The sequence below is a fragment of the Ascidiella aspersa genome, chromosome 1, assembly GCF_963924565.1.
Source record: "Ascidiella aspersa chromosome 1, kaAscAspe10.2, whole genome shotgun sequence".
Classification (NCBI taxonomy): domain Eukaryota; kingdom Metazoa; phylum Chordata; class Ascidiacea; order Phlebobranchia; family Ascidiidae; genus Ascidiella; species Ascidiella aspersa.
The window spans coordinates 22477895-22504945 of record NC_139447.1 but is presented as its reverse complement, the minus strand read 5'-3'; the positions used below and the strand labels follow the sequence as shown (position 1 = coordinate 22504945).

The 27051-nt window shown below is 34.3% G+C and overlaps 3 protein-coding genes across 3 annotated transcripts in view; all 3 read left to right on the top strand.

Moving 5' to 3' along the window:
- LOC146168302 (uncharacterized) overlaps positions 1-3927 on the top strand; it is a 30649-nt gene extending 26722 nt beyond the window's left edge. Inside the window, exons 6-8 of the mRNA XM_083386250.1 lie at positions 442-542; positions 2820-2954; positions 3025-3927. Coding sequence (XP_083242376.1) covers positions 442-542; positions 2820-2954; positions 3025-3225 — 437 coding nt within the window. The 3' untranslated portion in view covers positions 3226-3927. The remainder of the gene's footprint in view (positions 1-441; positions 543-2819; positions 2955-3024) is intronic.
- Positions 3267-6041, top strand: LOC146168301 (28S rRNA (uridine-N(3))-methyltransferase-like). The gene is made up of 2 exons (XM_083391268.1): positions 3267-4198; positions 5078-6041. Exons 1-2 carry the CDS (start codon positions 3809-3811, stop codon positions 5885-5887), a joined length of 1200 nt encoding a protein of 399 aa, XP_083247394.1. The 5' UTR covers positions 3267-3808; the 3' UTR covers positions 5888-6041.
- Positions 6042-10162: 4121 nt separating this feature from the next.
- LOC146168300 (uncharacterized) lies at positions 10163-22463 on the top strand. The gene is made up of 5 exons (XM_083390795.1): positions 10163-10306; positions 15444-15517; positions 18068-18155; positions 18522-18617; positions 21619-22463. Exons 1-5 carry the CDS (start codon positions 10216-10218, stop codon positions 22461-22463), a joined length of 1194 nt encoding a protein of 397 aa, XP_083246921.1. The 5' UTR covers positions 10163-10215.
- Positions 22464-27051: the final 4588 nt, after the last annotated feature.

Here is a 27051-nt window from a genome sequence, read left to right as displayed (position 1 = left end):
AGAAACATGAGTGCGTAGCACTCAATTAAAAGTAAATTACACTCTCATTGGCAAAGTTTGGCCTATTTCTAGAATATTTACTTTATAAAACCTTAAAATGGGTCTGTGGCAGGCATGACCAGTGACCACCTTAAAGGACACCAAAAGGAGTCCTTTAAGGCAAAAAGATTTAGAACCTTTGATTTCAACCACTGAATCGGGTGGTCCACTAAACTTGGTTGGTTTTCAGGCACAGGAAACTGTAAAAATAGCAAACAACAAAACTCAACGCAAGTAAATTTGAATAAAATGCCGTATTTTGGAACCAGGTGGTGAACGTAACAATACAATAGGTGGTATGCAACCAGAAAAGGTTAAGAACAAAACAATTAAACATTCATAGTAAAGAATTTTAAATGAAATTTTATTCCATAATTGTTTTTATTTGAAATATTTTATTAGACATTTTGACTAGCAGTAATACTAAGGAGGCTGTTGATGTGTTAATCTCTGGAGTAATCCATGATCCAAAACTATTAGAAGAAGTTTCAACTAAATTAAAAGTATGTCAATTAGTTATTCTTATTACATGTTTTAAAATAACCTATTTACAAATCTATTTTGCATTTATATATCCCAAACAATAGGTTTAAAACTAAATAGTAAAAGGTTCTTTGTGATGATGGTGCAAATTGGGCATTTACCTTTAACAAAGGAGCATTTATACATATGATTACCCTTTCCATATTGCAATGATTGTTAAATGCATTAGGTTGTATAAGGGGTTATACTGACTCAACATATGGAATATGAGGATAAGGACAAGCCAACCAATACTTTTTCTATAAAAGCTAACACAAATAATTAGGAACATTAACACTCAATACTTAATATGCATAGAATCTTTGCCCATCTACTTTGCCTTTTAACTATCTTTTTAAGTTTTCGCACTAAAATTGTTTGGACCAAGTGAACACGAGCTTACCTAATCAAGTCTATAAATCTATTTATTCCAAGAAAGATGATAAATTGCCAAAAACGAATATCCTGCCAACATGTGATAATAATGTCATCCATATTCTTTATGAGCTACAAAATATATAATGCTGATATAGATTGATCTCATAATAAAGAGTATAATAAGGATAACACAAAAGTTAATTAGACCAAATCACCTAATCCAAGTAATGGCACGATTGGTGTGAAATTTACAGTTAATAGTAGGTCTTTAGGAGTGGTCACATATCTTATCTCAACTCTACAAGCACAAAACAATAATGTGTAACTTAATTATGCCAAGACATTCTGTTGTAGTGACAACTTAGCTATGTAGGGTAGGAATTTTGCACTCTCTCTCTCATGAAAATCGAGTGCAATTTTCCGGATGAATGTTAAATGACACCTACACTGGTGAGTGCCGTGAATAAAAAAGTTGTGTTTTTTCAACTGAAGGTTTAACTTATTGATCTGTAACAAATTATGTTAGCCTCAACAACCAAATATTATTAATTTGTTTAATCGCTAAAGATATATGCTTGGCACACCTACTACAAGAAATTGACCAAATGCATCGTACATTACGGATTTAATATATGTGTTTTGAAAAATCAAAACGGTCTCATTGAATAGAAAATAGCTATTTGCTATGTAATCATATTTGTTCAATATTATTTCCCTAACCTTAAAAGCGTGGTTCTCTCCAATACGTCTAAAATTTCATTCTGACATTATATGTTATAGTTTCATCCAAATGACCTATTTGTTAAGGTTACTCTTAAATTTTATTATATAGTTGTGTGTAAATTTTATTGGTAAAAACCTACATTTTTGCTGTTATTTTGTTACAAAAACATATGGTACTACAAACAAACAAGTTTTATAATTTTTGCCTCCTAAAAAATCGTTTAGTAATTTGCAAAGTTAGGCAAAATAAGAGTTGAATAAATACAGGTAGATAAATATGAAATTTTTTTTTAACTAACTTGAATTATTCCCATCCAAGGTATATAAACAGGGTTGCCATACTGTCCTTATTTCTAAGATTTGTCCTTATTTTCGAATTTAGTCCTTATTTTGTCTTATTTTCAACAACTACAAAACTTTGATCGTTTTCCTCTGGTAATCGGTGTTGAATAATATTCTATAATTATTACAAGTCTCAGGATTTTCTAACTGGTGAGATAGGTAGGGCAGTGGTACACCAGTTTTGGATGCTGTACCATCATACAGTATCTGATAACACTTTATCAGTAAACAGCAGTACAAGGTTACTGCCGTTTAGGCTACAGCAAAATAGAGAAGGCAGATTTTTTTGCGAATTGGTTGATAATGAGGAAATGGGTGCAGTGCAGTCGACACTTCGATTAAATCAGTAAAGCTTGAAGCAGGAGTGGCCAACACTTTGAACGTGATCGACCGTTTGATCGCCACATTTCACCTGGTCGATCGCGTTATGTGTCGGATTTTTAAAATAGCTTTTGTCAAGCAAAATTAAAAAAAGTAGACCGAAAAAAAAACATAAGGCTTGATGAATTGCTGGAGCAGATTGTTTCTGGCAAAAAGTATGGAATGTGATATGACACGGCTCGTTTAAATACAATGTATGTCCAAAAAGGTTTTTTATATGCTAATCTAATTTTTCGGTTGTCCTTTTTGGGGGGTCCATGTCGATGGCAACCCTGTATATAAAAGTCATATTAGGCCCCAAAAAACACATTTGGAAAAAGTCATTTTTAAATGACATTTTAAGCCCTTTTTGTAAATTAATAACAAAACTTTTTCCAGGACTAGCCCACTCATACTTTACATATCTTATGTATAACATATCATTTTTGTTGCAGATGATATTGCTTGGTATCCTAAATGCAGATGAAACTCGCCATATTGTACAAATACAAGTAGAAAAGTTGCTTCAACAACCTGCTATTAAATTGTCAGTTCAAAATCTTATTCGAGAAATAACTCGCTCTAAAGAAGTAACACAATAATGCTGTGCCTGTTGTAAAGAACAGTTAATTTACATATGATTTTTTTTACATTTTTAAGGTTCAGGAAACGCTGTCTAATTTTTTTCGCAATGTAATGGCTTCAGAAGTTATAACAAAGCAAGGCAGTGAACTGGGGCGTCAAATATCCACTAAAATTATATGTGATAAGGATTTTCAAGAAAAAGCTGGAGAAGCTATTTGGTCTACTCTTAAGTACACCATTGTGCCCGGATATTTTAAAGACTCAAAAGAAGAATAAAAATAGTTAAATTATGCTAAAAATACCTTTTAAATTATTTTTTATTGTTTGTTTGTTGTTTTATTCCTGATGTTTTTTATTCGAATACAGTGATTTCTAACCTCTTAAACTTTTACCACAAGTGATTTTGAAAGGGTTTTTCAGGTTTACACAGTTGTTGAGTAGGGATGTCCGTTATTATCTGATCAGAGCAGATACCGATGCCAAGTCACAGAAGTCTTATACTAGTGCCGATTCAATGCCAATCTTATATAGGAATTTCAGCTGTAATTTGTGATTCAAGCAATGATTTCTGCTTGAAAGGTTAATTGATCGAAAACCAGTAGGTTAATAACTGATGGTCACTAAACTTATAATGATAAGGGAAATGTTAGCGTTATTAACAGGGAAAATATCATTTAACTATCAATTTCATTTCTTTTGCTTAATTGAGCATTCTAATGACATTCAGATTTTATGCGATACTTTTCTTTCCAAAATATTGTGTATCGGTATTGGAGTAAAATGTGTATCGGACATCCCTAGTTGTTAGATATATTGGAAAATCAATGTTGGAATGTCCTGTATATTTTTGAACATGTAAATGAACAGTACCATTTTTTGCAAACTCATTTACAACATAGTTAATATAATTCCTTGCAAAAATGTTCTGGTTATTATTTTGCTTTTTTATATTTATAAAAGAATACCCTTGTTTTTTAGGATGAATGTAAATAATAGGTTTCAAGCCAAACGAAAATCTGAAAAAAAGGTTTTTAAAGAAAGGCGAAAATTGAAAAAACTTGAAAAGCTGCATGTCAAAGAAGAAGGATCAAACCAACAAGCCTTACTTGGTGATAACCTTCCACCTACAAATGGTCGATCATTTACACTAAGCATTGCACTACCTGGATCAATATTGGACAATGCTCAATCACCTGAGCTACGTACTTACTTGGCTGGACAAGTGGCTAGAGCATGTGTAATCTTTCAGGTAAATAAAAAAAGTTAAATTCAATTAATAGTAAACACACTTTTAGATTACCTAGGGTTTTTGAACGATTTTTGCATAACATTTTTTGTGCCAGTACAAAGTATATATAGAATCTAGTTTATGATTTTGTTGAATGAAGCAACTTCAGTATAATGCTTATCCTATGGATGTAAGTCTTAATCTCTGTTTAAATCATCATATTATAATATTGAAACTGAAATAGTTTTGTTGTGTGAGCATTTAAATAAGGAACAAGACTATGTTGTAGCACATATGTGCTTGTTAAAGATGTCATAAAGCGCTTGAGGGTCTTAGTTTAAACATTATGGTTTGCATAACAAAACAGTTTTTGTGATAATGGTTTTGTCAAACTAATTTATGCTTGATTGAACAATTCATTGTACATCAACTCTAAAGTGTTATTAAAGTATTTGTTTTCAAAGATTATTTTTGTTTTTAGAAGTGTAACTTACTTTTACTCAGTCACATTTTTAAGTACCGGACAGCTATAAACCAATCACATTAGTTAATACTTTGTTCTAAAAAATGACAACCATTTTCCTTTAGACATTTAAAAAAAATAGATTAATTATATATTTAATACAACAACAGGCAAATAAATTTAATCCATTTGTATTTTTTAGCTAAGTTATAAAAAAAATACGAACAGAAAAGAAAAACAAATCTAGTATTTTAACATAAAAACTTATTTGTAAGTTGTTGTGCAAAGCACAGAAAATATAGAAATATATAAGGTTTTTAACTTTTCATGGTACTAAGTAAATCTGTGCACATTATTTGGCTAATCAATTTTTATTTTTTACAATGCTAAAATTATTGTACAAAAAATAAATATGTTACAATTATTTGTTTATACAGGTTGATGAGATAATCATATTCAATGAAACGACTAGTAAAGATGACCTGACAACTTCTGGCGAATTTACAGGAGTGGGTAGGAAAGGAAACTGTAATGTGCAATTTGCAAGAATCCTGCAATATTTGGAGTGCCCACAGTATCTCCGCAAGTCTTTTTTCCCCAAACACCCCGACCTTCAATATGCAGGATTGTTAAATCCACTTGACTGTGTTCACCACATGAGAGAAAATGATGTTTTCCCATTCCGGGAAGGCGTTGTTTTGGATCGGCCAATAAAACCCGGAAGAGGTTCCTTTGTGAATTGCGGCACTTGTAAACTAGTTCAAATTGACAAAGTTATCCAACCCAATGTAAGAGTAACAGTGGAAATGTTTCCGGAGAGTGAAAAGCAAAAAAAATATATTAAGGGAAAAGTGGTTCCACCAGAGAAGCCTCGTACACAAAACGGACACTACTGGGGTTACACTATTAGGCTGGCAAGCTCACTTAGTAATGTCATATCTCAGTGTCCTTTTCAAGATACTGGAAAATATGATGTAACCATTGGTACTTCAGAACGAGGAGAAACTGTTGACAATGTCAACTTTCAAAAATTTAGTCATTGCCTAATTGTATTTGGTGGAGTTAAAGGTCTTGAAGAATCACTAGAGGCTGATCAAGACCTACTTGGGGTAGATGATCCTCGACATCTTTTTGATCACTACATTAATACGTGTCCTTCACAAGGCAGTAGGACTATAAGGACGGAAGAAGCGATTCTTGTTTCTCTTTCTATACTACGTCCTAAGTTGCTTTCTTGTTCAATTTAAATTTCAAGGATTAGCAGTATAATTTTCTGAATTGTTTGAATTTTACTTCGCGACTTACGTGTTGTGACGCCCTGCGCATCCACCAATGGTATTTAACGTTTGTACGAAAGTTATACAAATATGACGATCGCCTCGATAACAGTTCAATAAAAGACGGTTGGACCCATACATTTTAGGCATTCTGTAATCTAAAGTTTAGTTATGAGGAGCAATTGAATCTCGCCAGCCCCGCATCTGTGAACTTAGCTATAACAAAATATGATAACATTGAATAAGAAATACTTAACGAAATTAGATTTAACATCAAGGTCGGAGTAAAATACAGTTTAAATCAAGACCAAAACAAGAATAATATCAATATCTAATCTGAATAACACTTGGGTGAACTTTGCGCGCAGATCTTTTTTTGCCAATATCTCCCGAAAGTTGTGCCGCTAATAACTGAAAATTTGTACAGTCCTTGTATTGGCTTTAGCAATCCAGCAAACACACTTTAAAAAAGATTTCGATACATATTAACAGCTGGTCGTCGAGCTTTCTCGCTGATTTTTTACGGTATAAATTACAACAAGACATACTTTTTGAAAAGAGCTATCGCAGATGTAGTCGATATCAATCGGTCTATGGTTTTAATATTTGATAAAAAATTCATAACTGCTTAAGTTAAGTGGGTCTAAGATTAACGTAACAGATCTAAAAAAAGTTCTTACACACCTTGTGTTGGCTTTGGCAACCTACCAAACAAAAATTGAAAAAAAAATAAGAATGAAATTACCTTTTAAACAAGCCTTTTTAAAAACGGGTCGTTCTACTTTTTTATGTCCAATACTTACCATTTTATTCCGGTAGGCCTACCCGAGATTTAAGACCAAAAGTATCGCGATCCGATACCAATGGATGTCATTACTATACTTAATAAGCAAAATAGATTGAATTGAATCGTTCGAGAGTAGCATATTTTTTCAGTTTATTTGGCCAAAATTTGCTTAAGCGTTTAAAACTATTTTTTGACATGATTAGGCTAACTCCCCCTATACCGTAATTTTAACCCTAATCCTACCTTTCCCCCCACTAACCCCAAACGGAGGCACACAATCCGTTGCCAAAACAGCGAGCCCAAAAGTCCACGTCGACACGGCCGATGCCAGACCAACGACTCCTGATCGTCCCATACCGTCTCTATGCAGTTGGGGCGTTATTTTGGCCATTTAGCCTCATTCCTACAGGTGAGGTCTTATTCAGACGATTTAGATCAAGTGTCTGAAACTCAAATTGCTCTGAGGGCCAAATGGTGACATGTAAAATGCCCAAGGGCCGCAATTCACAATGAAATGTAAACCAACAAGAACAAAATAAAAGATAAACACAAGTAGGCTGATGATTTAGGCTACTTTTTTGTTTGTTCTGGCTATAACTGGCAGCGTTTTTCATGGACAACGACCTCGATATTGGGCTTCAACTTGTCAGCAGAAGAGTTGTTGCAGATGTGGACTGCTTAATGTTGACCACGAAACTTTGGTTGCAAAATGCTGGTTTTAGTGTTTTTGGTCTCTTACTTTGCCCTGGTAAGCATCACATTTATCGCGGTGCATTGTTTCGAAGTGCTGACGCATGTTATATTGTACTCCTTTATCACAGTTATCTTTTGCTGAAAAATAAGGCAATGACTAGTAGCCTATCTCTGACCGCGGTGACAAAATATAACTCCTCCCAACTTTAACGTGAAAAACTTTCTTTTTGTCTGTGATTTTACTCATTTTCGAAGCAAAAGACAAGGTTAATTTAGCTTTTAAAACTATAGCAAATTCAATACTAGGCTAGCCTACACCTCGACAATCAATTTGAACATTATGACCAATTTCACTAACACCTGACTGGCGCACTTTTCAACGTTATTGTGCGTTGTGACAACTTTACATAAGTCAATAGGCAATGTGACGTAATAGCACATCTTTCACCGCATAAATGTTAACGTTTAAGGGAGAATTGATAGTGAAGTTTGATCAATGATACTATAATATGATTTTGTAGTGGGCCTATCATTGGTTTGATGATTAGTTTCAGGTTTTGGGGGCATTTTTAGAGGGAATTTTAACTTTTCCGCACAAAGTGTAAACTAAGAATTGAGTTATTAACATGTTAGAAATTTGAATCAGGCGGGCCTCGGATCGTTTTTGCACTTAAAAACGTGTTTAATTACATTTAAGGAGGCAGTAAAGTGTTGACGCAAAGCGCGAAAAAAAGCGTTTGTTTGGTTTAAAATTAGAGTTCAACGAATGAAAAGTGTAATAAAACTACTTTGATTGAAATCGATAATTTAAAGGTAATCTATAGCTCAGTGTTTGTTAACCTTTTTTAGTCAATGCACCTAGCGAGCGAAGCGATCGCGATTTTTTTTGTATACGGGCATTTTCTTAAAAAAAGTAAATAAAATGTTAAAAAGTATATGTCCAATATTTTTGAATAAGTACGTTTTCCGTTTTTCCGCGACGCACTTGGCAACCTTCCACGGCGCAACGGTAATAAAGACCTAATCTAGTTCAAAAGACAGCGTCAAAACGTAAACAAACCGGCGCAGAATGGTCATTTGCGCGAAGCGCGAAAATTTTTCGCACTTACGTAGTTAAAATAGTCAAAAAGTATGTGAAATGGACTCGTTTCTAATTTTTCAAAGAGGCGACGGGCCGAATGAATTTCATCGGCGGGCCGTTGGTTGCCGACCCCTGCTTTAGATGCACCGCTTTATTCCCTGTAAAATCTCAACGGGGTATTTCCCACAAGGGCGGGAATTTTAAAGTTTAAAGGGGGAATCTGGTATTTGTGTAAAAAATCGTAGTTATGTGAATTGTCTATCGCCAGTTTTTGTATTGACGATTAAAAATAAAGTTTTTATTTTCTGGTAAACGTTTTATTAGGACCAGTACCCTTTCCTTTTAGTTTTCATGCGCGCGTCGTTTCGCTTGCCGTATGCCTATTTCGTAAAAGATTGCTTAGCGTTGTTTTTAATTATAAAAAATGTATTACAATTTATTAATTTGAACCAAATAAACGCACATTTTAGTAGGCATGATTGGTAAATGGTCGTGGAATTTAATTTAACAACTCGCTTCGTTACTGTAAAAAAGTTATAGAATTCTAAACCAGTCTCATTTATTCTACCATTTTTATTTATTCTGTGCTATTTAAATTTGACAATTTAATAACTTATTTTTTCCTAAAATAAAGTTTATTACTAAAAAGTTAATACCAATCAAGAGCCCAAAAAAAGAGGCTTAACGGGACAAAAAAAAATGTTGAGAACCACTGCCCTAACTATATTTTTTGTCTATTTTAATTCCGTAAATGCAAATTTTTATCGTGTTTAACGCGTACTTAAAACCACTTCTGCTATGTGTGTATCTATCTTATTGTTAACACTAGAATAACCACGTGTGTTCATTATAGATTTACCACGAAAGGTCAAAATGACCGTTTGTCCAATAAAGAAAAAAATTGCAGAATAATTTTGCTGAATTTCATTCTATTTATTGAGAGACTATAATCTTAGTATATTACATCACATCATATCTCTTTAAATTGAAAATTTCTGCCAATTTAATAAAAAAATTGCTTATTTTGTGCACTTTGCATGTTTAACTGGTTTTGAACTGCATGTTTACACACTAGTTCGCTCACAAACAGATTATCTATATAAAAGTGCCAGAGTAAGATTTTAACCATTAACAAGCATTTCCTGAAAATATGATTCGACCATTAACAAGCACTTCCTCAAATACCGGTAGAGGATAATATTTTTTTGTTTTTATCAGGCCATAAAAGTATTAAAAAGCAAGGTTAAATGTATATTACTCCATATATGAGGTCGTCTTTTTAGCAGGTGTTTAGTGATGTCATATTTAGCAGAATATTGTAAGCAGTGTAAGCACCCCTGTGAAAAACCATAATTGATGTCGATAGCTACGGTGTTGTTGAAAAAAACTATAAGTTTCATTGCATCTGAAATTTTGTCATAAAAAAATTCACTTCGTGCAAAGATTAACAAACACTGCCACCCTGCTCAGTAGAGCATGTATGACATCAAAAAAGTAAGCCCATCGGTTGCAATAATGCTTACGATTTTCAGGATCACAATGCAGGTTTAAGCATCTACCTTTAATTACTTTTTATTAAGAAAATAAATTTTGTTAATATTCTATTGTTCTATCTTGGTATTATCTAAAGTTCGAAATATGTTGACTTATTTTGTTGTAGACTTGTATCTTTTTTGAAGTTTTGTTTGCCTTTATAAATATATAATTGTAATTTAAATATTTCTATGCTTTTTTGTAATGGAGGATATATCATCCCAATCTATGAGCGAAGCTGAAGTCTATTGGAATTGTGATTCACCAACCCCAACAACCTGGCAAAAATATCAGGGTATGGTTTTGCTTAAGATGTTGCAGGATAAAAATGGAAACACATAATTTTCATCTCATCTTTTCTTTGTAGTTTCATTTCATCTTTGCGCTTGATAATCTAACTACAGTGTTTTGCATGATAAGATAAGATTTGAATCCCATGTGTAGTTGCTCTCTTAGTATAGCCATGCGTTCCATGAAAAACTAGTCCAAATTTTAGAACACAGTAAACGAGTTGTCTTAGCCATGCTTTAGAGTACTTTACTATCCTAGTCAGGGGCGTATCCAGAAATTCAAAAAGGGGGGGTTCCAAATTTTCAACTTAGGAATTCCCCGTTATTTTTTCGTGTGGCGTTAATGACGTCATGAAATAGTGACGGATATGACGTCATAAAATAGTGAGTAATGATGTCATAAACAAGAAAAAAAAAATCATTCCAAAAGCGAACATTTTTAGACGCAAAGCGTACACGTGCATTGTCGACAATCCTGCCAGGCTGCAAAACCGCTTAGTATGCAATCGTTAACTTTAGGCGAAAAACTAAACCAAGACCGTGAAATATCTGTGATTGATTTTGATAGATCCATATACGGGACTAGCTAAATTACAAGCACGTCTGTCGCCCCCTGCAATACTAAACAGAGATCATTTTTCCCCAGGTGTTTTTCGATTAGCGCGACATATAAAACTACTTCGAAGAAACGGTATAACTTTAAAAGTTAGTTTTCTAGTTCAGCGTTTGATAACCGTTTTAAGTTTGTCGCACCTGGCAAGCTAAGCGTGCGGGATTTTATTTTGGTATAACAGTATTTCTTTTAAATTTCTTGCAAGTTTTTATTACATTGCCGAAAATAAAAAATGTTATATGTAAATATTTTTGAATACGTTTTTGGTTTGTCCGCGACGCACTTAGCAGCTTTCCATGGCGCAACGGTAAAGAAGCGCTGATCTAGTTCAAAATACATCATCAAAACGTTAACAAACCGAACGTAGTAAAATCATTCAAAATTTTTCGCACTTACGTAGTTAAAATAGTCAAAAAGTATTTGAAATGAACTCGTGTATAGTTTGTCAAAGAGGCGACGGGCCCGATGAATTACAGTTGGTTGCCGACCCCAGTCTTGCACCAACATTTGATATTAACGCAGACAACAAACAGCGAGAAACATGAGCACTGTCTACTATAACTCGACGTTTTCAGGGAGAAAAAAGCGGAAACCGCTTGATTTAGATTATTAATTGTCGAACGCACACTTGCTGATTAGCCAATCCGAACGAATAACTAAAGGCGAAAGAGAAAAACTGTCTAGCGTTTAAGGTCGACCAAACAAAAGACGAAAAACGGCGTTTTGCGTTTGATTTTGGTTTTACATTAGCTTAAGAAGCGTGACCCAATTACATTTAAAAACACGCAGCTTCGGACGGTGAGTAAAACTCTGGCAACAACGAACAAAAAACGATAATGTCACTTACGAAAAGGGGGGGGGGTCCGAACCCCAAAATCCCCTGGATGCGCCACTGATCCTAGTCGTCACTTTCTTTTAGTCAGCTATCGTCAAGGTCGACGGCATTTAAAGTTTTTCAAAATTTGTCAGCTTAAACTATCTATTTTATATTGGCCAAGGCTTAGGTACACAGTTTTAATATACAAAACAGTTCATTGTTATTTCACAAATAAAACTAAAGGATGCGAACTTGCTGTGCATGTTTTGTGCGTATGGAACTCCGTACAGCAAAAAGGGCCAAAATTAGTTTTATTTGAGCTATGTATGACCAAAAACTCGCACAAATTAGTTTTATGGAAGCTACGTAAGGATAAATAAATGCCTAAATTAGTTTTATCAGAGCTATGTACGACTAAAAAGTGCCCAAATTAGTTTTCGGAACTGCGTACCGACAAATAAATGCCAAAATTAGTTTTATCCATGCTATGTACAGACAAAAAACTGTCAAAATTAGTCTTATCTGAGCTTTGTACAATAAAAAAAGTGCCTAAATTAGTCTTGTGCAAGCAACATTAAGACAATGTACTGACAAACACGTGCCCAAATTAGTTTTATAAGAGCTAAGTTACGGCAAATTACTAAAAAAAAAATAATTACAGATTATATTTAAGAGTTTGCAAAAACAGAATTAGGTTGTGAAATAATTAAATTGGCAACAACTAGAATTTGCAATTGAGTCAGAATGCTCTGTTAAATGGCAAGTAAGCACTGATTAGGTGTGGGTTGTCGCGTCACTTCGGGTGAATCCTTAAACAGACTGAAAAAGGGGCAATAATAACCTGCTTTACTGTCTTGGTGTGTATTCATAAGTTCTAAAAAAGGCAAATCAGTATGTTTGTTTATTTACCTGCTTAAATGAAAAATGAAATGTAATGTATGTTCTTAACACTGTAGCAGTTTTATCAGAAATCCTTACACCAACAAGTAAACCAGTTGATTAAAATAACAAGAATTTGAAGTTTAATCAATTTAGGGATGTTCAAAGTAGAATAACGAATCTTTGGATTCAAATCTAAATGGGATTAACAAAGTCTCAATCAGACATTATTGAGCGATTGACGCCGTGGAAAGCAATTTCCTTGACTCCGTTAAGTTACAAAAGTCACATTCTCTTGTAAAACGTGCTTGTCGCAGACTAGATCTGGACACAATCCTAAAGTAGCTGCTAAGGATATGAATGACTTTACTTTCTCAAGCAAGACGTTTATTCGACAGAACGATAATCAGTATTTATATATACGGCAAATAACCATGCACACCAAGTGCTCGCATAAGGCTACAGCTTGTCTCTAACCAATGAGATTGCAAACTGTGCTCAAAATGCGTCCGATTCTCTCGGTAAACACCCAACGAATAATACTAAAAACGACACCACGCATTGCACGCAATAGCAAACGATATCGACACAAAGATATCACGCAGCGCTGAGAAAAGGGAGGCTACGAAATTCACACAAAGTTCTATCCCTCAGGAAAACCGTCGCGGCGGGTAGCCGACCCGAACGGCAGTTCCCGCGGCCTAACGCATTAGTTATGCTTCAAAAGGTTACAATAATTAAATTGGTGACAGTGTTATCCTTGGACATAATGCGCTACAGGGTTAATTAAGGTCAACTTTAGGCCATTATTCAGCGAGGTTATGCACAGCATAATTGTCAAATATTGGTTACAGTAATAGTAGTGTTGCATTCTTTGCATTCTTTGCAGTATATACATTATTTTACTGCCTAACAAATCACTAAAAAAAGTTGAACTGATAAACAGCAATGTTTTTATAAACATGACCGAATTGAAGAGTTCATTGTGTGGTGTTGCATTGTACTCACTATATTGGCAAAATATTAAGTTTTGGCAACAACCTACCTAGGCATGGGCATGGGCATGTATTACAGTTTACACAACTGCTTCAAATTACAGTTGTTAAGAATGTTAAACATTTAGGAGATTATTTTTTTTATTGTAACATACACATGTTAGCAAATTGTTTTGCAATTTATTGCTTTGACCTTGGGCCTTGTAGGGTAAAGTAAGATTAATCCCTCCCCTAAACAAATGGAGGTTAAATATAATTTAATTAAAATATACTAGGATTCAATATTCTGGATTCGTTATTCTAGATTCGAAATCAAAGTTCTAGAATCCCATGCGACTCTACGTTGAACATCTCTACTATTGATCAATCCTTTTTACTATTGATCAATCCAAAAATGGTTCCATATAAGTACATGTAGGATGTAGCAATCAAATCATACCCTGATCTTGAAAATGAAAAGGGATACAAAAGGACAGTTAAAGAGAGATATCTTGTCAACAATATGTGAGCCAAAACACGGATAGTGCGGCCTTGGCATGCTGCATCAGTTTTTATCTGCTTAGTCGTTTTTTTTTTTCTAAACAAACAACATAGTGAACTTTTGTTGTGCCATTTTCACAGCGCAAAATCTCTTCTGAGAAGTATTAGTAAACTAATCATATGCTCATCAAAATAACTATTCCGAACTCAACAAGACCGTTTTGATTGTTCATTGAAATATTTAATGTTTAGGACTTTTTAGCATGTGCTATGCGTTATGTTACAGCCTAAAAAATGCCTCAGTTGGTGTAAAAACAACAACCAATTTTTGGATGGTGTTAATTAGCACGCACCAGGAGTGAATTATACCCGTATTGCTAAGCGGGCGACTACAAAATCCCAACCATGTAGATGCAAAAATATATTCCTAAACAAACTAAAATACAAAATAACAACAGTTGCATAATAAACAGTTGAAAAGTAAGTAAAATGTTTTGATCAGACAAGCAAATTTAAATGCAAATTTATTCTTCAAGGTGTCGAAAGCCTATAATGCCCGGGCTTTTATGTTTTTGGACTAGACCCTTAAATGTGCAATTTTTGTTCATATGAAACTAAAATAAAACTAATTCCGGGACTTTTTTGTTCATATGCAGCTGGAAAAAGTCTAGTTTGGGCACTTTTTAGTTTGTACAAAACTCAGAAAAATCAAAATTGGGCTCTTATTTTGTAACTCAAGAAACTAATTTGAGTACTTTTTTCTGATATATGAAACTCAAAATAAAGACCGAAACACTTTTTGTTCGTACATAGCTAATTTTAGACATTTGTGCAAAACAAATCCGCTTGGTGAAAACACTGCTGTATAACATTGCCAAGCATTTGCAGAACTTTGCTTCACAAAGTAAGAGTGAAAGCTTGAAAATCTAAAATAAATGGTTAACTACAGGTGAATTGTTCTTGTGTCAAACAGACAATGCTCAGTAACCACTCGCTTTTAGTCAGCATTTTCAGCATACACTATAATAATTTGTATTTAGGGTTTGTCATCCTGTGAAACCTTTATTTCAAAATTTCATGCTACGCACCTGACAACAACCAATATATATTTGTTTAAGTGCACTTGCCAGTCAAGTGAAGCATTTCAATCAGCACTTACCTTGAGCGAATTGCACCCATATTGGCAAATGGCGAGCGAAAATCTTACCCCAGTTTTGGCTACTAAAGTCTATATATGATTTGGAAACATTTTGTTAACCTATTGTCCAACATTTCACTTTTAAATTTCGCATAATGATATTAAAAAACAACTTGATAAATGTCCAGACTTTGACCATTTTCTATTTTTTTATGATCAGCACCAAGTTCTGCAGATGTACCAAGTCAAAAAACAACTACTTCTTTGGAAAATAGACATGGCCAAATTCACAAGGTATCATTTATATTTTTAAATATTAGGTTTTCTATTATTCTGTTGTTCTATTTTTGTACATTTATATAGTTCTCGTAGCTATCTTAAGGGGTGTCCGGGTAATAACAGTACTCGTCTGACACCATGGCGGTGTCAATGCCAAACTGATTCTAAATTATTCATATTAAGAATCCCAGTAACACTTTGTTTGGCGATTTCCATGAAGGGAATGGAAAGCTTTCTTGAAGGTCAGCACGAGCCTCCAGATGAATACGTGTAGCCAATTCTTCAATAGTTTGACCACGGTTTAGTTGTATGTTGCTTCAAAACTTAAACCTTTACCAATGACCAATTTGAGTCAAACTGGTTCTTCATAAAAACTTTAATTTCTTCAATATAGAGATCAATAACACTTTTGGACGGGCTTCCTTGAAGTACTAAGTTAGAAAACAGCTTTTAAGTTGTAGGAGTTTGGTTTGTTTGAAAAATACGTCCGATGTGTGCTTTGATAAATGTGCTGAACCATTTATTTCACATATCAGGCATAAATCAAATACATATTGAAACTTGGTACTCCTGCTGATGACATAGTCCAGGGTTTCTCAACCTTGGCCCTTGTGAGCCACGGGCATAACTCTCTAGCTAGGGATTGTACAACCAACGTGTTACTTTTTTAATATGCCAGTTAACCTAAACTTGTGTTTTTAATATGACTGTAAACCTTTCTTGTAACACATTTTTCTGATACCTGCTTTGACTCATCAGTAGGGATGTTTAAAGTAGAATATTGGATCATTTTTATTCGTTTCGTTTGTTTCGTTGCAAAAAGTTTCACCGCCATTTTAGGCCAATATTCCGCAAGGTTATGCACAGCTTATTTGTTAAGTAAGAGTAAAGAATTAATTAATAAAACGAAAATCAAGAAGTTATCTCGAAGAATGTAGTGACATCGCTTGGCTCAGTACAAAACAGAGCCGAATATAAAAAATACCTTGGTTGAGTCCAAGAACAAGCTTTGTAATCACTAACTATAAGTTAATTTAAAGTAAATGACTGATTTGTTCTATTTTTAGAAAGTCAATACTTTTATTCGTTGATTAATCGCTGTATTGGTTATTAACGTGAAAAAGTAAAACAAGGGTAAAGACGTTAAACATAATGCTAGGCATTTTATAAGCAGGGGAGCCACAAGGGTTGAGAACTTTTCAAAGGGGGCCACAAAGCATAAAAGGTTGAGAACCACTGACATAGTCGCTTGTGGTAACCAAGCTTTCCTTTTACTAGTGATCTTTCTTGCTGGCCAGGAGCCATCACCTTGTTTTGCGTTCACAGTTTCTGTATGAAGTAATGATATTGAAGATATAATATTTTTAGGCTAACATTTTTAATAAGGGTTAAAAACAAATATACCAGTCAATATTGTTGCCTTGAACAAAATGCGCTACAGGGTTACTTCAACTTTAGGTCAATATTTAGCAAAGTTATGAACAGCATACTCGCCAAGTATTGGTTTAAATGGCAATGGTATTGTTGTATTCTTTGTAGTACACTATTTTACTGCATAACAGATCACGTTAGTCAAAGTAGAACTAATACACAACAATGTTTTGAAAAACCGGGCGATTGCTGAAGACCGGAAAAGGGTTCATTGCATAGTGTTGCATTGTTCTCACTACATAAAAAAAATAGGATTTAACAATAGCCTGGACATGTATTACAGTTTAACTGCTTTAAATGACAGTTGTTAAGAATGTTAAACATTTGGGAGATTATTTTGTTTATTACAATATACACATGTTAACAAATTCCTTTGCGATTTATTTCTTTGACTGTGGGCCCTGTATGGTATATTAGAATTAATCTCTTTACACCAACAAAATCGAGGTTAAATAATTTGAAAAAAAACATACTAGGATTTGATATCCTGGGTTTGTTATTCTAGATTAGAAACCTGAAGTTCTAGAATCCCCAAGATTCTACTTTGAACATCCCCAGTGTTTAATGACTCCAGATTAGAGCTGGAGCCAATGTTTTTTTTAATGTGGCTCCTAAGCCCCGGTTTGAATGACATTGTATTTTGGGTGAATTTGCATACTTTAATTAATAGGTTAGCTAGAATATGTTCAATGCTACAGAACCAGATGATATTAAAACCTATTTTACTTATTTAAACATTAATTTAACTTATTCATAATTGTGCAGAATTTAGCCAAGACACCTAACAACTACATTTTTAGTTCTGAAGAATACACACACATACAAGCTCTAAATCAGTGGTTCTTAACCTCTGGCAACCTGTCGAACCCCTATGTTATTCTGCAAGCTTTCGTCAAACCCCAAATTTTCGATCAGTTTTCGTTTCTATAACGTTACATGACACCTTGGCACATAAAAGAGATTCGAATTTAGCTTGAAATAATAGCATTTTTGTTTCAGAGGACGTTCTCGCCGAACCCTTTAAATAGATGCGTTGAACCCTGGTTAAGAACCACTGCTCTAAAGTTTCAATTAATTATTTTTGTATATGTTTTATTAATTTGTGACTAATAAAGGAAAAAAACTTGTTTTCAGAAAGTAAAGACTTCTCTTTTTAATGTGGATGAAAAAAGTTTGGAAAAAGCTCGAAGCTTTATCAGAGAATTTAATAAATTTCACACTGGTAATTGCTCATTAAACTCTTAACTTAAATTGTACCAAATTAATATAACTCAATCAGTTTGGTAATGTTATCATTTTTTAAAAAACTTAAAAGTGTCTCAAAAGCCCAAAGTAAAATCATCAAAGTTTCGCATCCTAATTAAATTCAGGATACAAACAAGTATGTATAAATTTATGTTACTGTTCCTCCATCACTATTACATATTACAGAAAGGTGTATTATGTCTAGTGTATGTTATTTGCTCAAAATAACTTGATGTATTTTGCAATTTTATTTCCAATTTAACTAGGTTGTTATAAAACGTTTTTAAAAATTCCAATATCCAATTTCAAATATAAGGTGTATTTAGATACGTCTTATTTTTAGATGCTGCCAGCAATTCATTAGAATGTTTATTCGAAAGATCGGGCAATGGCGAGACACTTACAGCATCAGCGTCATCCATTGCAATGTCGAAAGATGGTCAGTCCCAATGTTGGAAATTATTCTTTATATATAGCTCAGGGCAAAAATGTTTTATCAAATATATCTACGATATTCTGACTAAGTTTTTTTCACAAATATATCTAAAACAACTATTCTGACTAAGTGTTTTATTCCCAACCTTTCAATGAGCTATCTAGTTCGCCCAGCAGGCTTGACATTGTAGACATTTTTTCTAGGGTTGGCAAGCCTGTCAATTGACCGGTCAAATACGGTCAATTGACCGCACTTTATTTAACCAGTCAAATACTCATATAAGATTCAAATGTTGTAAATTTGAGTTTTTAATAATCTTGGTTGTAACTTTTTTAAACAATTCAAATATGAAATGGTAGGTTTACCTGATGCAAACACATGTTCTGTGGTAATAACAAAGTGTTTGTAATAGCAAAGTAGATTTATTTATTTAGAATAAATGCACCTATATGATGAATAGCGTTTGTCATAAAAGAAAATACTAGTTGGGGTATACCACAATCTGAGGCTACTTAGAAATTTACAAGAACCAAATACCTTATCTCCCATGGACCCTGGTGATGATTTAGAACAGTGTGGTCCAACTGCAGGCCCTTGGCCCACGAGTTACACTTTTTTGGCCCGCAAACTGATAGACAGCTTTGCTTCCATCTAGCAATATTACTTAAATTTTTGTTATTGTAATTGACAAAAAAAAACTTTGTGAATGATCCTTTGTGATTTATAGCACCACTAAGCAAAAATGTATAATATCACATGTAATGAAACATTTATCGTATTGCGTTAACTTCCATTGTGTTGCTGACCGTAGCTGAACAAAGGTGTAAATTTCATAAAGTTAGTATATATGGCAGCATAGGCTATGTTTAAAGCAATAAGCCTAAAAATCGCTATTTAAAACATTGGCCCGCAAAATAAAAAAAAATAGTTTTTGGCCCGCAAGATAAAAAAAACAGTTTTTGACCCGAGATGAAAAGATGTTGGACCACGCTGAGAAAATTCAGAGTGACAAAAGTTGTGATGAGGAGTAAAAATATTTTTTTACTGATGCATTCACTTGTTGTTAAATTTTGGTAATAAACTTGTTGGCTTAACTTGGTGGTTGATGTAGTGATGGTAAAAATTGATACAATACTGCTATAGTATCGCTTGCAAGATGTGCATGGTTTTGCAAAAAACCTTATTTATAGTCAAAAAATAAGTTATTCTGTTAATAAATAAGTTATTTCGGTCAATTGACCGGATTTTATTTGACTGGTCAAATGCCCAACCCTAATTTTTCTCATATGTTATTTCTTTGTGTTTACCATTTAGTGTCAATATCCTGATGAAGGCAACCTGAATGAGAGTAAAACCCAAACAGACAACAACGGTTTTAATAGATTTCTTGTCTGGCAGAAACATTTTATATATGTTTTATAGAGTCATATAATTCCAATTAATTCTATTTTCTGTTGTAGGCCAGAAACAGAGTGAAAAAAAAAGTAAAAAAAAATAATAAAAAAAAAGTTACAAAGAAACTCACCAAAAAAGTCCTCCCAAAAATCTTCTATCATGTTATAATGACGTCATCCGTATGCGTTATTGGCCACACATTTAAAAATGCTTAAAGAAATTAAATATTGATCTCATTTGAAAGGTTATACTTAGGATAACAAAAAACTATATTGGAAAATGTAATTGTCTAAAGTTATGACGGAATTTTGATGTCATACACAATGAAATGCTACAAATGGCATACAATGTGCAAGTTGGCACAGACACATAGGACGCCACATATGGGATTGACGACTATATAAACGTCAATTGTTTACCGATTTAAAATAAATTTAATAAAATATTAAATTACGAGTACTAAATTGCAAATTGTCACAATTATCAGTATGTGTCACTAAGATCATATTCTACATTTATTTTTGGAAAAACACATTTGTGTAAGACATACCCATGTGAATAATTGTGCCTTGCGGATTAGGCTTTCTGCCTCAAGGCGTGAACAGTACTGTACATCGTTGTGTAAATAAATCATATAAACATAAGACGGTTTTATGATGAAAACCTGCTCTAACAGGCTTTAAAGGCCCATTGTATGTCTTAAACAAAAGTGTTTAAGTACCATATTTTCTACAATTGTGAACAATCTATGCATAAAAGACACGGTATACAACTTTAAATAGCATAAAATGTCTAGTCTGTATTGTAAATCAGTATTGCTCTTTAAACAATTTTTTCCTTAGTGCTTTTCCTCTTGGAATTAACGTTTTCCTGTATATTCTCGGCGTTTCTGTAAAAAAAAAACATTTTAGATGTCTTTGAGACCCTCCAGGGTTCCAATATGGTCACCATCATTTTCTTTTTTGTAAATCAGAAATCTCTTAACTTGAACAATAAAGCAAAATTGGTCATTACCCAAGACACAAACTAACGTTGAAACTTCTTTTCGACTCTAAAAGGAGGCAAGCACAATCCTTGATATTCTAGTCATTGTGGTTTAGGATATAGTTCTAAATAGCGGTAAACGGGCCCCTTTCGTAAAAAGGTCGAGAACCACTACATCAGACGAGATAGTAATTACTTAGTGGAACAATATTATAACTAATAATCAGAAATGCTATTTTCATCTTGCTGAATAAAATTTGTCAAGTGTTTGTTTGTTCTACAGTTTGCACTTAGAGCTGGAAAATAAAGATCGCAATGTTCTGCTTCCACTTGACAGTTTTTCATCGCATGCTGAATGCCATGACCCCAAAAAAAATATTTGAACGAAATTTTACTACTTTTCGCGCGATTTGATTTCGACTTTTGTCCAATTATTTGGCACTTCACGAAAATTATTCAAGTTTAATCTAAATAAATTCACTTTGTCAAAACGACCCCTATTACAAATGCTTTAAACGATATGAATTACCCCACTTCCCCTAAATAATTTAACTTCCCATTTTATGTGCTCGTAGGTTGGCGCCACGGGAATCTGTTTAGATTTAAAGAGATCTTTTTTTTTCAGATCCAGAAGTAAATGGTATTTGGGTTGATGACTTTCTAGATGATGATTGTATTCTGGAAACTGTTAACAAGATTCAAGAAACTGAAAGCACTGTTTCCACAAGCACGCCTTTAAGAATAAAGCAGGAACCAGCTTTTTCAACAAAAAAAGAAGGTTGTCTTAATTTTTTTGTGTCTTCGAAGCAGCCCCCCCAAAACAAACCTTTTGTAGAAAAACAAGCAACCAACTGTTTTATGCAAAACAGTAGCATATCTGACGAACTGTTATCACAACTATTGGCGGATGACAGTTGGGTTGAATCTTGCAGTAATTCACCGTTTGAAACAAAGCAATCAAACGTTCAGAGAAACGACAAGGTGTTAATATCCTCGACAAAACGTGGCACTAAAACAGTGTCACCAACCAATACAAACGCTACACATGCATGCGGAGATACTCGACAAATGAAGTACTTAAAGCACGAAATATCTCAATCAGCGAGTTCTTGTAAAACGTCCAACATAAAAACTATTAATTCCAAAGGATTTTCGCGAAATTCTCAACGAGGCCGGACGCCCCTTCAGAAGACTGATGTTAAGTTATGTAAAAATAAATCTACGATAAAAAATGAAGAAATTCAAGAATTGAATGTGTCATTAAAAATGCGTAAAGATGAATGTGAGAATTTCTTATCCGATGATGACGAAGATTTGTTGTTTGCTGTAATGTTATCGGAATCGCAAAAGAAGAACACACACGTACAAACTCCAGAAAACCAGTTAAAGATTAGTAGGTGTTCTAAAGAAGAAATTGAGCGCAAGAAGCAAGAGGCAATTAAGAGAAGACTAAGGACTGCTAATAAATAAAAGCGGTACAATCCTAAAAAAGTTTTTTTTTCTTAATTTTCTTTAAAAATAAAAACAAATAAACCTTTTGTGCGTTGAGTTATTTGTGTAGCTTACTCACGTGGTCATTAAGTGGCTTGATTGAATCAGTGAAGAACAGGGAACAAGGGTTTGTTGGCTGTTTTTTTAGTCGTATTTTAACATAAGAGCGAAAGTGGCTATAGGCTAGGGCTACCATATTTTTATCACCCAAAAAGAGGACTTTTTTTGCCGGCAAGTAAAACGAAAGTAGTTTGTTACGTTTCAGTTTAATGATGTTTTTTGCTGATTTTCGGCATGTTTGATTGTATTGGGGATCTCTGATTAACTTTGGCTAGGAAATTTGGGTGTTGCTCCCTGACTCGAGCGAAAACGTTATTCTATTTTATGAAAAAATTTATAAATATTTTGCTCTTAATAATTTTGTTTTGTAGCATTTATGACCAATACCACAACAGTCGATCACAGGCATGCCACACTTTTATTTGTCGTGCACTGTTACGTCACAAACGATGTAGTTAATATTACGTTTGCTATACATTAATGTAGTTTTACATGTGTTACTTTTAGTTAGTTTTTGCTATTTGAATGTTTTTTAAGTATTGCGCTAACACTAAGTCAGTTGCTGCACGAAACGGTTTGCTAGTATATTTATTTGTGTTCGTTTATACCAGTGGTTCCCAACACGTTTTTAGGGCGACCCATTTAAAAAAAAATATAATTTGGTATAATCTTGCGACCCAAGCAAGTTGAAGATTGCCTTATAAACAAATTGCACTACAAAAGCAGTTACTTTTTCCGAAAATAATATGTTTATTAATTTACTAATGAGATAGTTGTGCTCGCTTGCTCTCAGTGAGTTTTTGAAATCGAGGCGTTATTTCGCTTGAGCATATAGAGTCACGCATGTCAGCTCTAACTTTCAGCCGGTTTCGCTGTTTAGTTTTCATATTTTCTGATTATGATTTCCAGTTTTGTGAAAAGATATAATATGCCTGAAAAACAAGCGACCCCCAAAATAATCAGGCGACCCAACTTTGGGTCGCGACCCATGCTTTGGGAACCACTGGTTTATACAATGAGAGTTAATACACTGACAAAAGCTAAACAAAAAAGTTCAAACCTTTTTTAAAACGAAATTATTTCAATTTATATGGGTATCTAGATGGGAACAAGTTAAGCGAACGAAAATATGCGCAAATACTGAACACGGAGAAGCAAATATGTTGAACATTTGGCGCATATATTATGTCGCTGAATATTAAATAGATGTCGAAACTTTTTGACGACGATTGTAATTCTCCATGGAAAAGCTTGAGTACGGTACGGCGGTCTAATAGACAGAGAATAAGAATACTGGCTGCGAGAAGCTTTATATACCGCATCGAGGCAATGTTCTCAACTTATTCCTTTACGCCCTACTAGGAAGGCAATTTCAGAATGTAGAAAGTATATGACAATAACACAATTGCAAACTATCAAGGTCCGTCCCCTCCGGGTGAACAACAACGTCCGACTCAAGTCAGTAACATATTATTTGAAGTATAGCAGCACTTTGTCATATTGTTGTTTTGCTACAGAGAATTTTTGTTTTCATCGCTGTGTCGCAATGGAAAATTTTCAGTAAAATTCAATTGCCTAAATTCCTTGCAAACGATACACAATGTTTGCGTTATTTTTGCAGCCAATGTGCAAACGATACATTTTGACACCAATTTTATGCGTCAGATCAGTTTTGAAAATAACGTACATCCGTTTCATACAAATAACATATGTTTTTAAAGCGCCGTCCAGTGCCGTCGTGCAAGCAAAGTTTATGTTTCCACAGCTCGTGAAGTATATATTGTTGTTGTTTGTGCGAGCCGAGAAATGATTTTGCAATGGTATTTTGACGTAAAAATTGTATATTCGCGTCAGGCAAAAGTGTAAAAAGAAGGTTTGAGGAAACCGCCCTTGTCACGTGACCTTTTGTTAAATATTGTAAGAATTAATGACGTAAATGACGTAAATCCTTTTTTGTTCACAGAAATTTTGCTAACTGATTCTCGTCTATAAATAGCGTGCTCAATCAATACACAATGGCTTTTACTCAGACAACAAACTCGAGTGCTTTTGTGACTGAAGCAGATAGGGAATATTCAATTCGTTATTATGAAGATCAGTATCGAATAAAGTGTTGTCTGTTACTCAAGGAACCAATTGGAGTGCTCGTATGTTAGAAGCAGTCGACAATGAACAATTCAATTTGAATGCAGTATCTACATTGTAGTCGTAAGATTGATACATCGAGGCACTAAAGGCAATTAAATGAGTACTCATTATCAACTACATCTACAAAAGCCACTTATCGATGCGGGCCGTTATTAATAATAACAATGATCACTAAACAACTCGGGACACTATATGACCTATAACCAGCGTTGTCATCCACATAGACTAAAAATAAAGACAACCGAGAAATTAGATTAGCATTTAAAAAATCGTTTTGGGGCATATATTTAAGCCATGTCGTATTACATTCTACAGTTTTTGCCAGAAACAATCTGCTCCAGCAATTTATCAAGGATTATGGTCTGTTATCCCGTTAATGTTGCTTGAAGAACGCTATTCTAGAAACCCGACACATAATCAACGCGATCGACCAGGTAAAATGTGTCGATCGAACAGTCGATCGCGATCGACGTGTTGGACACCCCTGCTTATAGCATTACTGCTTTAATCCAAGTGTCGACCGCACTTGCATCAATTTCTCTATAAACAACCACTTCGCAATAAATGCTGCCTTTTCCGCACCCTATTCTGCTGTAAACAGCAGTAACCTTTTACTGCTGTTTACTGCTAAAATGTTGTCAGCTGCTCCTGGTGCAGCAGTCTCACTGCGCTAGCTGTCTCCCCACTTAGAAGTTAAGTCTGTGACTTGTACTTTACGCCACGGGAGTAGGCCTACCTTTTATTTATGATGTCATAATATCTCGGGGCAATAGCATACCTTTAGAATATTAGCCTATGCATCACCGGATACGTTACCAGAGGAAATAATTGTTGGAAATAAGACAAAGTAAGGACACAAGTCGATATTAAGGACATTTAAGTTAGGGTTACCATATTTTCGTGACCTAAAATCCGGACACTCTTTAGTGCATACTAGCGGTTTTTAAAATGAGGTATGGACACATTGTCTGTCAATATGACGTCACACTGGCAATGCTTTGCCTATCCATTGTATACCGGAGCGGATTTTTTAACATAGTGTAGTGAATTAACTAGACTATTGGGTCATCTCATATCTGATTTGACCTCTGGCTATCTCTAGGCTAGGGTTACTATTATTTTATACTGCGCAATCCATGACAAATTTACCTCAGTTGCATGGTAAACCAACTTTAGACTAGACGGGGGTGCGGTTGTTGTATATTTTGTCAGGGGTATATTTTCAGGGCTTAGTGTTTATTTTCAATTTTTACTTTATTTTATTTTTTTTATTTTATTTATTGATTTTTTTTTAATATTTTGTATTGTGTACTTTATATTATATATTTTGTTTTTTATTTTCCTTAACTTGTTTCTGCAAGCAAAAACAGATATGGGCCGAAAACTTCCCCACTTAACTTATGCCTTTGATGCGAAAGGGGTTCAAATATGGCGTAGTACTTGGGGAATGATCGAAACATATATTTGATAAATAGAATTTAGGTAGATAATGTGTATGGCCATTTTATTACATTTTGGCCAGCTTACGTGTTTGAAAAGCAAATATTATCATTCTCCTAAAGACTTAAAATGGTTTAACGCCTATGGTTTGCAATACTTTTGCAAACTTTTACTCGGTAAATTTTTACCATGGCTTGGTCCGAGCAATCACTGTTAAAACAGACTTTAAATCTGTAGTTTCAAACAATATGAAACACACTATTATGTGCTCAATACGCAAACTATTAAATCGAAAGTTTTGCTAGTTGTTTAGGCCTGATATTGGTATGTTGGTTGGAGCAACATGCACAACAGGTGCTAACAGAGAGGCGTACACTGCCTTAAGATTTCGCATTTAAATTTGCGGCGGTAAATACACCCTATTGACACTTGATTATTAGGCAAAGCTTTTCATTATAAATGTGTCGCCGATATTCTGCCTTGAACATCCCTACTCGAAATGCTTCCCTGCTTTAATTGTACGGTGGGTGAAACTTTATTCACGGCCTTACCTCTTTTTGTATTACCGCGACAATACGATGAAATACAATTTGAAAAAATCGTATTTGGAGAATATTTGCTATTTGCACCTGTATAGTATGTTACTCCAATCCAACATATCAACACACAATTTTAATATAAATCAAAAAACAGCTCCTCTGGTAAGTGTAATTGTTAACCAACGTTTCGGCAACCTATACAAGCCGCCTTCGTCAGGGTGATTGACACTGAACGCTCGTACAATAAATGGAAAGGAAAAAAAAGCAGAAATAAACGCGAGCAACAAAACGATAAGAAAATAATTAGCGACTGCCTCTAGGCCTTCAGCAGGTGCTTGTAGCATGCAGAAAGCATCACGTCAGTTTTGACGTTCATGGTG

Coding starts and splice junctions, on each gene's coding strand:
- LOC146168301 (XM_083391268.1), top strand. CDS start 3,809: ATGAACAGTACCATTTTTTGCAAACTCATTTACAACATAGTTAATATA. Junction 4,199..5,077: donor GAGCATGTGTAATCTTTCAG/GTAAATAAAAAA, acceptor TTGTTTATACAG/GTTGATGAGATAATCATATT.
- LOC146168300 (XM_083390795.1), top strand. CDS start 10,216: ATGGAGGATATATCATCCCAATCTATGAGCGAAGCTGAAGTCTATTGG. Junction 10,307..15,443: donor AACCTGGCAAAAATATCAGG/GTATGGTTTTGC, acceptor TTTTATGATCAG/CACCAAGTTCTGCAGATGTA. Junction 18,156..18,521: donor ATTTAATAAATTTCACACTG/GTAATTGCTCAT, acceptor TCTTATTTTTAG/ATGCTGCCAGCAATTCATTA.